At 43.2% G+C, this 15,204-nt stretch overlaps 1 protein-coding gene across 4 annotated transcripts in view; it reads left to right on the forward strand.

Annotated features, from left to right (window-relative positions):
• Positions 1-15,204, forward strand: part of CADPS2 (calcium dependent secretion activator 2) — a 1,183,693-nt gene that overhangs the window by 162,594 nt on the left and 1,005,895 nt on the right. For all 4 annotated transcript variants that reach the window (XM_082254958.1, XM_082254959.1, XM_082254960.1 and 1 more), the window contains exons 4-5: positions 4,104-4,184; positions 10,506-10,742. In XM_082254958.1, coding sequence (XP_082111084.1) covers positions 4,104-4,184; positions 10,506-10,742 — 318 coding nt within the window. The remainder of the gene's footprint in view (positions 1-4,103; positions 4,185-10,505; positions 10,743-15,204) is intronic.

Raw genomic sequence — 15,204 nt, forward strand, 5'->3', positions numbered from 1 at the left:
AGGAGGGAAGAAAACAAGTATACAGTACTGCTTTTTCAATAGATTTTATTACATTACAAGTTATGTTCATTTTGTCTTTACCAATGTGCATGTTAAAATGCAAGAGGTAACTTTGCATTACTAAGAATGAGTACTATATCGAATTTGTTTCTACTTTCAAAGATTATAAAATGATCTGCATAACAAGGACTGTTGCTGAGAATTTACATTTTTCATTATTTTATTATTTGTCTCAGCCCTGTAACTGCTATATCTGAAGTACAGTATGTTCTGTTGAAAAACAACAGACTTGCTTGCCATATCACCAGGTGAAAATCAGTGGTGGCTGGTAAAGTTTTAAGATGGTAGGGTGCCACACCCCACCCTTCATTTTGTTCCCTCCCACTTATCAGAAGCCCCACCCACACCATGCAAACATGGTTTGATTTGCTAATCTAGTGAGGCGAACCATTTTCTCGCTGCATCAATCTGGGCGTATCTGATGTCTTACTATTTTGACGGGCAAAATATAAAGCTAACTTTGTGAGAATTCTATGCTTGGTTTTAAATACGTTGGTCTTTATATGGGATTACACTATGTGAGTCATTATGACCGGAGCTAAAGTGCTGTGTTACTAAATATGGCATGGTTTAACATTTGAATAAATAAATGTCCAGCTTTAAAAAACAAAACCGAAAAAAAAACCAAAAAACTTTTTTTAAGGACTTTAATGGGCAAAGCTCTTAAGATGCAAACGTTTGGTGTCACTACTAGGATTACCAACATTCCTTCCTAATGATGCCTATCAGCCGGGAACACTGACTCGGATCATCTGCTGCTAGGCTGGCTATCATGGTGACACTGGCAAGTCTGGCAGGCTGGAGATCAGTGTGAGCATCATTAGGAAGGAATGTTGGTAATCTTCGTAGTGACACCAATGGTTTGCATCTTAAAAGCTTTCCCTATTATAGATATATATGTTGGCGCTAATCGCCAACAGTACCTGCGCAAATTTAATTAAAATGACAATAAAGCTAAAAATGAAATAAATTGTGTACCGTGTGAATTCTATGCAGAATTATTGAAACATAAAGTGCAACATATAGGCGTGAACCATTTAAAGGAGCTGCAGTTGAATCGTAGATAACGTGAGAGTGGTTTAAATACACCTATAGAGGTGTACAGAGCCGAGCTCATCTAAAGTGCACTAAGTGTAGTGTTTTAATATAGTGAACCATTAACGGGTAATAGTATATATATTAAAAATAAATCACTAATAACAATTGATATGAATATAAATTTATATAAAGTGCATTAACAGTGGTGAATATAAAGTGCAGCAGCAATAAGTGAAAAAAATCGCATATAGAGTTCCATGCACCAACAGACTTCAGTGCAGTCTCCAAAGGATTCTTCCACACACAAACAGATCTTCAATCCCTTCACCACATGGACACCCAATGTGTGAAAAGGCTTACCAGAAATCACCAACCCCTTAGTTATAAGGGGTCAGTGTAAGCAGAATGATATTCATCAAAAGCCAATATTCCAGAGTAGATTAGAGCCCTCCTGGAGGATCCACCTTGCAATCGCCAGTATAATATATAACTTCAGAATCCTTAGCCAGCCCCACGTTCCTCAGCAGTGTAAAGTAAAGGAATGGCCAATATAGTGAAGGTATGTACAGGCAATATTTATTGAAATAAGGTAGATACACTTACATTTAGCAGGAAAAAAACAGGCATTGGATCAAACAAATACTGGGGATATCGGGTGGCGCTTCCACATCTCAATGCGTCTCATCCGGTCCCAGAAATAACATGGCAGTGTGATTGCACTTCTAGGTCCCGACCGGTTTCGATAGCACACAGGCCGTCGTTGTCAAGGGTCATAGGGTCTTAATATACAATTCAAACCCCTCTTTCAGCCAATTGCCTCATGCCAGTAATCTTACACGCCCACCGGAAGTAGGTCAACGATTCACATCCTGTTTTGCTCGAGTCACCCGGAAGTGGAGCAGAGTGATGCCGAGGAAATTTTATTTTTTTTCAACTGGACACTTCAAAAGTTAAACCATCCATGCCATATTCAGTAAGGTTGCAATTGAAACTCGCAACCGTCAGCTAGGTCATGCTGCCCTCAGCTGCCCTTGACTCAGCCCAGCCAGCTACAGATGGATCTAGTTCTTGCAGCAAACAGAAGGGGTGATTCCTCCTTCCCCCGAACTGATTTGAACTGAAAAACTCACATTCATGACATGACATGACATTAGAGTGCACAGTACATCCTGAATTTTCAACCTGGCCGGTGCTGTGCTCTGCTGAGTCTGCTCTGCTCTCTTCTCTCCCTGCTCCCACTTTCCTTCATCTGTCGTCATGTCATCCTCCACTCTGTAGTTGTACACAAGATTGCGGGCCGGGGGTGCAGACTGGAGAGGACACGGACTGCTGGAGAGGGAGAGACCATGTGTCAGAGTCCAACTAACAGAGAGGTGGGGGATATGGCTAGCAGCAGGCTAGCCACGAGGGAACTGCAGGGGAAGATCTTCTCCACCCCTGGTGCAGGGAGGGAACAAATTAGGCTCAATAGGCAGGTCAGGGACGGTATTTCAGCTCACCCTAAGGGATTCCCATTAACACAATCTAGGAAACTGGCAGGTAGCCAGTAAGGGGGGGGGGGGCTACTCAGTTTACAGTGTTCTAAATACAACTTCTAAATGATTTTTAGAAGGATGTCCTGTTGCTTGGCAGATTAAAAAAAAAAAAAAAAAGTCTAATCATGATGAAACTTTTTTTTTTTTTTTTTCTTCTAATCTATCTAGCAACAGCAGCAGAGAGAGTTGGGAAACAACAGAAAATACTATTTTACATAGTTTCTTTTTATTTATTTTGGTGGTGCATTGTCCCAAGAGCCCCTATGGACAAGCCTCCTCTGGTGAAAATAAAAGTTTCTAAAAAATAAAACTAATGCAGCCTTCACATCTAAGAATTAGTACGCTGCAACATAATGTTTGCTGTTAAGTATAATACTGCTTTAAAGATGTATTCTAGGTGTCGATTTTAATACATTGTTCCAAGCTGTGGCAATGTAACAATGACTTTACTATACCTGGCCAATGCCCCGGAAGCTGTAAATCACTGAAGTGGACATACATATTGATCTCCACTTGCTTTCTGGGTCCCATGCTGAACTGGTGGCCTGCTAAATTCTGAACACAGAAGGTTGACTGTTCAGCATGAGTGCCATTTAAAGAAAGCCTTTTCATTCTTTTTAAATTAATGCAAAATGTTCTCTGATTGGATGAGGTAGAGAAAGAGCCAGAGCGTGGCGTCGCTAAATAAATGTAGGATACACATATATATTAAAAAAAACTAAGTAGAGCTAAGAGTGGAGAAAACGGAGTTACACCTAGGATAAATAAAAATCCTCAGTCATACTAACATACTACCCTCGCATATACCCAGTGAAGTGAGCAGCCTCAGGGGATACACAGAGATTAAACAAATCTCCCTACATAAGTTTTATTGTATATCTGTCTTCAGCTTTCTACACTGTTTAGAAAGTGAACATTGTGTTACATTTTCTTCCTGTTCCATCACTGGTTGTGGAGTCTTGGCATACATTGTGTGACAGGTGATTGGAGGAAAGGCACACACCCCCCTCCACATAAGCAGAAGAAGTAAGAAACATGCAAAGTTGTGCTGTGAATAGACCAGCCCTCTGCTAATCTATCTCTATGCACCCACCCCGACAACAATTTCCAGCTGCTTTTATCTCCTGTGTCTGAGAACTTGTCTGAAGTTTTCAACATGAGGAACAGGGCAGCAGAATGACACGGGACTTAGGGCTTTGGAGAGAGATAAGTAAACACTACAGATTTATGTGCCCAGGTCAAATTTTCATGAATGGGGTTTACATCCACTTTAAAGTGTAGTAACTATTTTCAAATGAGAGTAATCACTAGTGACCAATCTGGTTTTGGTCAAATGAGGAAGATAATGAAATTTGGCTACTTTTTGGTTATTTTAGTGTTATAGTCGGGAATTTAAGCTATGTGTCAATGCTAAGCAAAACTGAACATTTGTCACAGTGGAAGATTAAATATTTGCTGTTTGTGCTCTAGTTGGATAATGCAGATGAACAAGCAGCCCAGATTCGACGAGAACTTGATGGACGTTTACAAGTTGCAGAACAGATGGCAAAGGTAAATGGCCACATACTGTAGATATTTTTTGTCAGGAGTGCTATAGGATGATTTCCAAACTTTAAACAATTGCCTCTGTCTGCCCTAATGTGTTCACTATAACGGTAGCTTTCTCAATTGTTCCCTAAAACATTGCCCTAGACATCTTTCTGGCTACAAATGATACTGTGTTTATACCGTTCTCTGCCTGTTTCCTATTGTCAACGGCAGTCTGATTATCGCTGCTTGACAGGCGTGTATTCTGTTTTGATCATTTCAATTTAACTGCCTTTATTGTAAACTACAGTGGATATAAAAATAGTATACACACCCCTGTTAACATGTCAGGTTTCTGTGATGTAAAAAAAATGAGACAAAGATAAATCATTTCAGAACTTTTTCCACCTTTTTATTGTGACTTATAAGCTGTACAACTCAACGAAATAAAATAATGTGGTTGCATAAGTGTGCACACAATTCTATAACTGGGGATGTAGGGATGTTCATAATTAAGCAATCACATTAAAACGTATGTTAAATATCAGTCTGTACACACCTGCAATCATTTAAAGTGCCTCTGATTAACCCAAAATAAAGTTGAGCTGTTCTAGTCTTTCCTGACATTTTCGTAGTCGCAAAAGCCATGGTCCACAGAGACCTTCCAACGCATCAGAGGGCTTGCATTGTTAAAAGGTAACAGTCAGGAGAAGGACACAAAAGAATTTCCAAGGCATTAGCTATACCATGTAACACAGTGAAGACAGTCGTCATCAAGTGGGCAAAATATGGCACAATTGTGGCACTACCAAGATTTGGACGTCCCTCCAAAATTGATGAAAAGATGAGAAGAAAACTGGTCAGGGAGGCTGCCAAGAGGCCTACAGCAACATTACCAGAGCTGCAGGAATATTTGGCAAGTACTGGCTATGTGGTACATGTATTCTTCATATGTCTGGGCTATCGGGTAGAGTGGCAAGACAGAAGCCTTTTCTTATGAAGAAAAACATCCAAGTCCGGCTAAATTTTGCGAAAACACATCTGAAGTCTACCAAAAGCATGTGTGAAAATGTGTAATGGTCTGATGAAACCAAGGCTGAACTTTTTGGCCATAATTCCAAAAGATATTTTTGGCGCAAAAACACTGCACATCACCAAAAGGACACCATACCCACAATGAAGCATGGTGGTGGCAGCATCATGCTTTGGGGCGATTTTTCTTCAGCTGGAACAGGGGCCTTAGTAAAGGTAGAGGGAATTATGAACAGTTCCAAATACCAGTCAATATTGGCACAAAACCTTCAGGCTTCTGCTAGAAGAGGAACTTCATCTTTCAGCATGACAACTACCCAAAGCATACATCCAAATCAATAAAGGAATGGCTTTACTAGAAGAAGATGAATGTTTTGGAATGGTCCAGCCAGACCCCAGACCTGAATCTGATTGAAAATCTGTGGGGTCATCTGAGGAGGGCTGTGCACAGGCGATGCCCTTGCAATCTGAGAGATTTAGAGTGTTTTTAGAGTGGACAGATATGGCCAAGTCAAGATGTGCCATGCTAATAGACTCATACCCAAAAAGAGTGCTGTTATAAAGTCAAAATGTGCTTCAACAAAGTATTCGTTTAATGGTGTGCACACTTATGCAACATTCGTTTTTTTTTTTGTTTGTTTTTTTTTAACTTCCCTCTACCTAAAATATTTCAGTTTGTTGTTCAATTGAGTTGTACAGTTTATAGGTCACAATAAAGGTGGAAAAAGTTCTGAAATGATTTATCTTTGTCTCATTTTTTTACATCACAGAAACCGGACATTTTACCAGGGGTGTGTAGATTTTTATATCCACTGTACCTGATTTTTGTCTGTGCACAATTGTGAAATAAAGGAATTATAAAAACAAAATGCATCAACATTTGCTCTGTGGAGGTTGGTTTCAAAACAAAAGAATTGATATAAAAAAAATAATAAAACCATAATAGGTCCTTTAACTGGTAATGCTTGTCTTTTTTAACTGCACTTCAGCTCTTGAAAGTTTACCCTCCTTCATGACGAGGCCATTTTTTGCAAAACAGCTCTGTTGTTTTAACTGAGAGTTGCGCGGTCGTGTGATGCTAAACCCAAATACAATTGATGTACTTTTTTTTTTTTTTTCTACAAATCGAGCTTTCTTTTGTGGTATTTGATCACCTCTGCGGTTTTTTTTTTTTTTGTTTTTTTTTGCGCTAAAAACAAAGGCAGAACATTTTGAAAAAAAATTACTTTTTGCTCTAAATCATATCCAATAAAAAAAAAAAATAAAAAAAATGTCTTCATTAGTTTAGACCAATATGTATTCTCCTGCATATTTTTGATAAAAATAATCCCAATAAGCGTATATTTGCGCAAAAGTTATAGTGTCTACAAACTATGGGATATATTCATGGAATTTTTATTTATTTTTACTAGTAATGATGGCAATAAGCGACTTATAGTGAGACTGCGACGTTGCAACGGACAAATTGGACACTAAGTGACACTAATACAGTGATCAGTGCTAAAAAATATGCACTGTCACTGTACTAATACTGGCAGGATAGGGGATAACCGGGGCGATCAAAGGGTTATATGTGTGCCTAAAATGTGCTTGGTTACTGTGTTGGGGGGTGCTTGTACTATTGGAAGGGAGAGAGCTGTGTTCCTACTTTGCAGAATCACAGGATTCTCTACTGACAGAAAGGCGTTCTGTCTTGTTTACATAGGCAGACTGCTCTTCTGCTTCTTTCCTGAACGATCTGTGGGTCCTGGCGGACATGGAGTCCACCGTACCCACTGATTGGCTTCAGCTGTGTCCAATTACCAAGCGGGTATTATAATACTTCTATCGATGCTGGATCTTTCTGCCAGGAGCTTAAAAAACTGCTCATTTTGTTGCGTAATTATGCATATTTATAGGCATATGGCATTTAGAAGCGTATTTGGCTTTTTTAAAGACCTTGAGCACAGCTTTAAAATGCAAACCAGAATGCCACAATGTGCATTGGTACATTGGCTAAAATGGCGCTGCATTCAGAAGCATATCCATAAAAGCAAAATGCCTTTTAAAAGTGGCATTTTGTCTATGTGCATGAGGACCAACAGTGATATTGGACTTATACAGCTTGGCATTGCTACGAAATTTGGAATATTTTGGTACGCTGTATAACTCGAAGTTATAGTAAGGTGCCCACCACTGAACCTATGTGATGCACAGTAGTGTCTTCTTAGAACACAAGCTATTTACGTGTCTCATTCCATTACATATCCCAAAAATTAGAGGATTATTCCTTATTTCAGGATAGTGGGCAGAGCCATGCATGAAGACCTATGAATACCTTCAGTTCTAAAAAGGCTCTACTGTGCTATGAACTGGTTTAGTGGAGGGCTTTTGGGTCCTTTTTAGCCCACCCCATCATAACCTGTCAGATTGTAGTTTCTCATTGGTCCCCAAGCCCTATTCTAAAAAAGCTATTCTTTCCATGCCTTGAAATATCTAGAACAAACAGGCCTAAAACAGTTGTATGAGTGGCTCTATGATATTATGCTAAACTTGTGCTGTACACTAGTGTTTTCAAATTTACTGTTAGCGAAGGAAAATGAAGAACTAATTTGCTTCCATGCACAATGCTAATATAAGGAATAATCCTATAATTTTTGGGATATTTAAATTAATGAGACCTGAATTTTCTCTGTTCTAAGAAGGTTCTGCTGTGCTATGCATGGTTCAGTTGCACTGAAACTAAAAACAATCCCTTCAGGAAAACCCAACATTGCACTAGACTTGGAATTGGCAACTCATTGTTCACTGGCAGGTGACGGGTAGATTGCATCCCTTCTTTGCCCACCCTTGGACTGCTCCTCCAACATATGCAAGTGGTGTAGGAAAGCCAGCTGCGCTGCAAGGTGAGGGACCAGGGGGCACACAGGGTGGCACAGGCAGCAGAAGGAAGGGGGAACCCGGACAGAAGGGGGGGCGTTGTTGCCATTTACTGAATCGGATCTCCTGTAGTTCCCCACTACAGCAGATAAAAGATGACTCCCACTCCTCCTCTCCCACCCGCCGACTTTCAGCTGCCACAGGGAGGAATTACAGGGGGTTGGTTCAAGAAAATGCCACCCCACCTGTCCACATCGCCCACCCTTTTGCTGTCCAGTACCCCTTTGTGTTCCCCCAGTATGCACCTTCCCTCCCCCTCAGCACTGCCAGATTTGCTGGGATAGTTTCAGGATGGAGAGTGGGGGAAAGGGCCAGTAAAAGTTATTCTATTAAAAAAACCTCCCACTTGCAGTATTTAATTGACAGCCTCATACCTGACCAGATTTCCAGCATTTCATAACTATTTCCAATTAATTTTTATAGTCCTTTTCAAACTATTTTTTTTTTTAATTCAAGTTCAGAGCTCATGTGGGGTTATTTTGTAAAGGCAAGCTCTATTCTTAGATATACACTGTACAATACATAGCTGGTTGTTTCTGCAAAATCTAAAGGCTCCTTTTTGTTTTGCGCAGGTTACAATCCTCCTGATTGCTGAGCTATTGTTGCATTACATTAAAAGAGAAGTGCGGGATTTAAAAAAACAAGCAGTCGTACTCCCCTAGGTCGATGCAGGATCAGTTCCCCGTTGCCTCTGAGTGATGCGTGGTCCTTAATTGCTCAATTGCCAGTCTTCAGTAAGCAGTGTCAGTCACTCACTGGAGAACTGGACTGTGGAGGGGGCGGTAGTGGCTGACTCAGGCTATCATCAGCGCGCTGAGAGAGTGATCCAGTTGCCGGCCAGGCTTCTGGGCAGGTCCCGCTGTTAAAGTCGGGATCCTTCCAGAGTCTGAACCAGCTTAGTGATTTCAGCTGACAGAGGACTTTAGCCCGTTGTTGGCTAAATATATGTCACAGAAGTGTAGAACTAAGTGCACTCCTGTGACCAACAGGAGAAATAAGGCCAAAATAGTTTTTACCCTTCTCTTTTAGTCATTTGAGTCTTATCACCACAATTTGCAATATTTGGCAATATACAGTATCTCACAAAAGTACGCCCCTCACATTTTTGTAACTCGTTTATGATGACTTTTCATTTGACCACACTGAAGAAATGGCACTTTGCTACATGTAAATAGTGAGTGTACATCTTGTATAACAGTGTAAATTTGCTGTCCCTTCAAAATAACTCAACACACAGCCGCTAATGTCTAAACCGCTGGCAACAAACGTGAGTATGCCTGTAAGCTAAAATGTCCAAATTGGGCCCAAAGTGTCATCGTTTTGTGTGGCCACCATTATTTTCCAGCACTGCCTTAACCCTCTTGGGCATGAAGTTCACCAGAGCTTCACAGTTTGCCACTGGAGTCCTCTTCCACTCCTCCATGACGACATCACGAAGCTGGTGGATGTTAAGAGATCCTGTGCTCCTCCACCTTCCGTTTGAGAATGCCCCACAGATGCTCAATAGGGTTAAGGTCTGGAGACATGCTTGGCCAGTCCACCTTTACCCTCAGCTTCTTTAGCAAGCAGTGGTCTTCTTGGAGGTATGTTTGGGGTCGTTATTAGCCTAGGCCATCTTTATGTAGATCTTCAGAGTTTTTTGCCATGAGGAGGTGCCATGTTGAACTTCCAGTGAACAGTATGAGAGAGTGAGAGCGATTAACACCAAATTTAACACACCTGCTCCCCATTCACACCTGTGACCTTGTAACACTAACGAGTCACATGACATTGGGAAAGGAGAATTACTAATTGGGCCCAATTTGGACATTGTCACTTAGGGGCGTACTCATTTTTGTTGCCAGCGGTTTAGACCTTAATGGCTGTGTGTTGAGTTATTTTGAGGGGACAGCAAATTTATACTGTTATACAAGCTGTACACTCACTACTTTACATTTTAGCAAAGTGTAATTTCTTCAGTGTTGTCACATGAAAAGATATAATAAAATATTTACAAAAATGTGAGGGGTGTACTTACTTTTGTGAGATCGTATAAAACATAATTAAATATAATGCACACTGTCTCCTAATATTAAGCCTTGTGGAAAAAAGATTGGTAGTGTAGGAATTGCTTTATGTATTGTATGTATGTGTTATTTAGAGGGTGCAAGGCATGCAGTATCCTTGACTCCATACCCACTTCTTAACTAAACTACTTAAATATGTTTTTTTTTCTTAATTGCTGTGTCTCATTTGAGGTTTCATATTTTGCCTAATATCAGCTGTTGCATATAACTTTTTTGTAATGCTTTCATATTTCTCTGTTATGTTTTGAGGTTTCATATTTTGCCTAATGTTAGCTCTTGCGTATCATTTATTGTAATGCTTACCTATTTCTCGGTAATATTTTTGAAGGAAAGGAAATTTCCACAGTTCTTAACAAAGGAAATGGAGGGTATGTTCATAGAAGAGTTGCGAGCATCGGTGAACTTACTAATGGCCAACCTAGAAAGTCTTCCAGTGTCTAAAGGTGGTCCAGAATTTAAACTACAGAAGTTAAAACGTTCACAAAACTCTGCATTTCTTGACATTGGAGATGAAAATGATGTCCAACTATCAAAATCAGACGTCGTATTGTCATTTACTTTAGAGGTAGGAATTTATAAGTGGGTTACAACCGAAAAACGAACTATGCTATTTCTGTTTATTTGATTTCTGACACACTATGGTTAGAAGGGAGACATTAGTGTTCATTGTTGTTGTTGCTTTATCCTGTTGTACTTCCTCTAAGGTAGCCACTAAAAGGACCTGCAAATCTTATATATGTCGTGAAATTTTTTTACTCTTACATCCTCTGACAGTCACAGCCCGTTCAGTAAGCCTTCACGAGTGGGTAATGGTGCCCTCTGCAGGAGTAAGCTAGGCAGTGAAAGGATTAGCAAAAACTTTACACTGAGACACACCTCTAGGGGGCCGTCCCTCAGACATTACCCAGACACACTTAGTACTGTTCTCCAGTTTCATGCTGCCTAGCGTCAGGAGTAGGTCTAGGTTTCCCAACTGGGACCTATGTCTCAGTTTTTTTGTCATTTTCTTTTGAAAAAAGTTTTTTGCTTTTCATTTTCTTCCTCACTCACTGTCGCTAGTTAGTTAGGGGGATCCCTGGAGGACTAAAAGCTACAACAGAGCTGGGTCTCGCACTGGTTAATATAGATCCTTATGGTGTCCCAGCCTGCCAATGAGCGCAAGCATGTTATTGGTACACCCAGGCCTCACCATGACGGTGCCACTGTGGACGGGGACGTGCCTGCCAAGAAAACCATCTTTGCCAGAACTCCGGAACGCCCGTGTGTTGCTAGCTTCCTTTCCTAGCTGATGGCACCCCCACTCAGGGTGGGAGGTGTTCCGTATCGGAGCGGAGCCCGCATTCCAGGGAATGGTGAGTGATGCTATCCCCGTGACCCTGGGACGGTTGTCTGTGGGAGAGTTATGTGGGCCCCCTCCTCAGGGAAGGCAGAAAAATGCGGTCTCTGTAGTGTCTCCCTCCCTGGCCGTTTTGGGCGGCCCCTACCTCCCTGCTCCTGCTGGGGGCATGCTGCGCTTAGCACTGCCTGGATGGGGGATGTGGGGGCTTAGTGCATGTCCTGGGGCTATCTCTGAGGTGTCCCCGCGGTTGCCAGTTTCCTGGGTTTACACTGACTTGGCGCCGATCGATCGGCCGCCATTTTGGGTGTGGGCAGGTTTTTTGACTTGTATGCCAGCAGCCATTTTATGACCTTTTGGCATCGCGGTTCGGGCGCCATCTTTACTATGGGTGGCCGCCTAGTAAGGGTGACGGCCATTTTGCGAGTTCTTCCTCCCATTGATTGTAACAGGCATCCATTCTACTGTGGCTCAGTGCATAGCTTTGGCCTCCAGTGCATGAGGTCACTTTCTTTTCACTTCTTCACTGCAGCAGCATGTGTGTGAGGTCTGGTAAAGTACACTGTCACTGTCAGATCACTGGATGGAGGCCGAAGAGAGAGCTTCCCTTGCAGCTCGGTGCAAATCACCCCTAGAAGTGGGACAGGAGGTGACGCGACCCAAGTAGCACTGGATGCTTGTGGGGTGCAGGTGGATGGCTGAGAAGGATATCCGGGTCCTTTCAGTGAAGCTCCTGTGGAAGCAAGCAGTGCAATGGTAAATGCCAGGCATAGGGTCATACACGTGTTATCAGACAGAGACAAGTCCGTGGAGCAAGCCGGGGTTGGTACACAGGTTATCAGGCAGAGACAAGTCCGTGGAGCAAGCCGGGGTCAGTACACAGGAGCGGATCAACAGGTCAGAAGGCAAGCCGGGTCACAACACAAAGCAGGAACAGAACTCGGGTCAAAGGTACAGGAAGCTGACGACAATCCAGCGCCGGATGGCAGGGTGAGCGATCCTTAAGAAGAGGCTGGGTTGGTACAATGTGCGTCATGACGCACGCGCGCTGTGCCGGCACGTACGCGTGCACGCGCGCTGTGCCGGCACGTACGCGTGCACGCGCTCCCGCGCATGCACACTTGCCTCGATGGATCGTTGGCCGCACGGCGGCGTCTAAGTCCCTGACAGTGCCCCCCCCCAAAGGGCAGCCTCCGGATGCCCAACTGGGCTTGTTTTCCAGGGAATTTGTCATGGAATTCTTTTATGAGCTTAGGGGCGTGAATATTACTTGCAGGTTCCCACGAATTGTCTTTAGGGGGGTAGCCTATCCATTTGATTAAGTATTGTGTTAAATCACCCCTCTTCCGACAGTCCAGGATGGTCTTGACCTCGAATTCAGATTCCCCCTCCACCGTGATTGGTGGTGGAGGCGGTTCTTCCCTCCCTGGGAAGGAACTAGGCACTGCAGGCTTCAGCAGGGAGGCATGGAACACAGGATGAATTTTGGAAGAGCCAGGTAGGGCCAGTTCAAAGGCCACAGGGTTGATGATCCTCCTGAGCTTGAAAGGTCCGATAAACCTTGGTCCCAATTTCTTAGGACACGAGATCTTTAAGTTAATTGAGGAGAGCCAGACTTCATCCCCAACCTTAAATGCAGGATTCTCCCTTTTCCTGAGATCGTGGAATCTTTTGTACTCCTGTTGAGCTTTTGCGATGGTATCTTGTAGTAGTTAATTGGTCTTGATGGCAGTTATCCGGTCCTGTACTGCGGGAACTGATGTCTCAGGTAAGACGTTGGGTAAAAAGGAGGGATGGAACCCGTAGTTTGCCCAAAACGGAGTCTGGTTAGTTGCAGAGTGCAAGGAATTGTTATATGCAAACTCCGCGCAAGGAAGAAGCGGGACCCAGTTATCTTGAGAACTGATACATAAGCAACGCAGATACTGTTCAAGGGTCTGATTGGTTCGTTCGGTTTGCCCATTACTCTGTGGATGATAGGCAGACGATAGGCAAACCTCAATAGACAGAGATTTACAGAGCTCTCTCCAAAACTTGGAAGTGAACTGAACACCTCTATCTGAGACTATGCTGTCCGGAAGTCCGTGTAGCCTGACCACTTCTTTTATAAAGGCATCGGCTGTTTCAACTGCAGAGGCTGTGCCCATCATGGGCAGAAAGTGAGCCATCTTTGTGAGACAGTCTACGACCACCAGAATGGTGGTAAACCCTTCCGAGGGTGGCAGTTCCACCTGATATGAAATCCATAGAGATATCCTTCCATGGTTGTGCAGGGATGGGCAGTGGTCTCAGTAGACCCCAGGATTTAGTCTTAGCTCCCTTATTCCGTTGGCATGTGACACATGAAGCCACATAGTTGGTACAGTCCCAGACCAGATTTGGCCACCAGAAGAGACGCTGAATGAGCTCACATGTCTTCCTGACCCGAAATGACCGGGCAGCTTGTGGTCGTGTAAGGTTTCCAAGACCTGTAGTCTAGTTTGTGCTGGGACAAAGATTTTCTCATGGTACCATAAGAATCCTTCTTGTTGTTTTTAAGGAAGAGACACCCGGCTCCATACACTGAACGGAAGCTTGCTGGATTGCTGACCGTAAATCGGTCTGGATAAGTAAAAAATTTTGAGCCGAAAGAATGGTGTTAGCTCAGTCATATTTGGAATGTCTGGGAACATCCGGGAAAGGGCGTCTGCTTTCCCATTCTTCGATCCTGGTCTGTAGGTCAAGTGGAAGTGAAATCGGGAAAAGAACAAGGCCCATCGGGCCTGACGGGGTCTCAGGCGTTTAGCTGTCCTGAGATATTCCAGGTTTTTGTGGTCTGTGTAAATCATGAGGGGATGAGCAGCCCCTTCCAGCAGGTATCGCCATTCTTCCAAAGCACATTTTATGGCCAGAAGTTCCCGGTCCCCCACATCATAGTTCCTCTCAGGAGGCGTCATCTTCCGGGAGAAAAAGGCAACAGGGTGAAGAAGGGCCTTTGGGCCTAGGCGTTGAGACAAAATTGCTCCAGTGGCTATTTCTGATGCATCTACTTCAAGCACATAGGGTATGGCCGGGTCAGGATGCTGGAGAATAGGAGCTGAGATGAACAAGGTTTTTAACTTGGCAAAAGCCATTTGAGCCTCTTGTGACCACTGGAAACGGACCTGTTGACGAATTAGCTGGGTGAGAGGTGCAATAATTGTGGAGAATCCCTTTTATAAATCTTCTATAGAAGTTGGCAAATCCTACGAACCGTTGGACCCCCTTCTTATCGGTGGGGGCTGGCCATTCCAGGATGGACTTTACTGTTTGTGGATCCATGGAAATGCCGTTGGTGGAAATAATAAGCCCCAGGAATTGGATGGAGCTCTTTTCGAACTCACATTTTTCTGCCTTTACATAAAGACCATGTTTCCTTAGAGTAGACGGCACTCTTTTGACATGGACCCGGTGGAGCTCAAGGTTGGGAGAAAAGATGAGTATATCATCTAAGTAGACGATGAGGAAGTTCTCCAGGAATTCCCGGAAGATGTCGTTGACCAGATGTTGGAAGGTCGCGGGAGCGTTGCATAACCCGAAGGGCATGACCAGGTACTCGAAATGGCCAAAGCGAGTTCTAAAGGCCGTCTTCCATTCGTCCCCCTTCTGTATGAGGACCAGGTTGTAAGCTCTGCGAAGATCCAACTTTGTGAAGACCCGGGCTGAGCGGAAG

This window comes from Pelophylax lessonae (genome assembly GCF_965119305.1).
Source record: "Pelophylax lessonae genome assembly, chromosome: 4".
Taxonomy (NCBI): domain Eukaryota; kingdom Metazoa; phylum Chordata; class Amphibia; order Anura; family Ranidae; genus Pelophylax; species Pelophylax lessonae.